Source organism: Bison bison, unplaced genomic scaffold (genome assembly GCF_000754665.1).
Source record: "Bison bison bison isolate TAMUID 2011002044 unplaced genomic scaffold, Bison_UMD1.0 scf7180017864033, whole genome shotgun sequence".
In the NCBI taxonomy this organism is placed as follows: domain Eukaryota; kingdom Metazoa; phylum Chordata; class Mammalia; order Artiodactyla; family Bovidae; genus Bison; species Bison bison.
The window spans coordinates 501,613-502,361 of record NW_011494605.1 but is presented as its reverse complement, the minus strand read 5'-3'; the positions used below and the strand labels follow the sequence as shown (position 1 = coordinate 502,361).

At 71.8% G+C, this 749-nt stretch overlaps 1 protein-coding gene across 1 annotated transcript in view; it reads right to left on the bottom strand.

Moving 5' to 3' along the window:
* FOXD2 (forkhead box D2) overlaps positions 1–749 on the bottom strand; it is a 7,957-nt gene that overhangs the window by 5,824 nt on the left and 1,384 nt on the right. The window contains 3 exon segments of the mRNA XM_010834453.1: positions 8–203; positions 205–239; positions 242–747. Coding sequence (XP_010832755.1) covers positions 8–203; positions 205–239; positions 242–747 — 737 coding nt within the window.

The following is a 749-nucleotide window of genomic DNA, read 5'->3' as shown; positions in this document are numbered from 1 at the left end:
AGAAGGCTTTGGCACAGCCAAGCTCCGCGCCCAGGAAGGCTGGCAGGCCCGAGGGGCCCGGGCCCGACCCTGCGCTCGGAGCAGGCGCAGGGGCCGGACCCGAGGCTGCGCTCGCGAACACCGAGGCCGTCGGAGGTCCGGGTGGAGGCGCCGCGGCACGGCCCCGGGGGACCGACAGCTGGCAAGGGGCGGCGGCGGCGGCGAAAAGCAAAGGCGTGCGGGTGTGGATGCGGGTGCGGGGGCTGGGCCCGGCGGGGGGTGCGCTGTAGGCCGGGAGCGCCAGCCCGTAGCCGTAGCCATAGGCGCCGTAAGCCGCGAAGCCCGGCAGGAAGGCGCCGGGGTCCCCCGCCGCTGCAGCCCCGCCGCGCAACAGCAGCTCGGGGTGCGGGTGCGTGTGTGGATGCGGCGGCGGCAGCGGCTGCCGCTTGAAGCGCTTGCGGCGCCGCAGGAAGCTGCCGTTGTCGAACATGTCTGCCGACTCCGGGTCGAGCGTCCAGTAGTTGCCTTTGCCCGGGTTGCCCGGCTCGCGGGGGATCTTGACGAAGCAGTCGTTGAGCGAGAGGTTGTGGCGGATGCTGTTCTGCCAGGCGGGGAACTTCTCCCGGTAGTAAGGGAAGCGGCCGCTGATGAACTCGCAGATCTCGCTCAGCGTTAGGCGCTTCTTGGGGCTCTGCAGGATGGCCATGGTGATGAGCGCGATGTACGAGTAGGGCGGCTTCACCAGGGGGCTCCGAGTTGCCGCGCCCCCC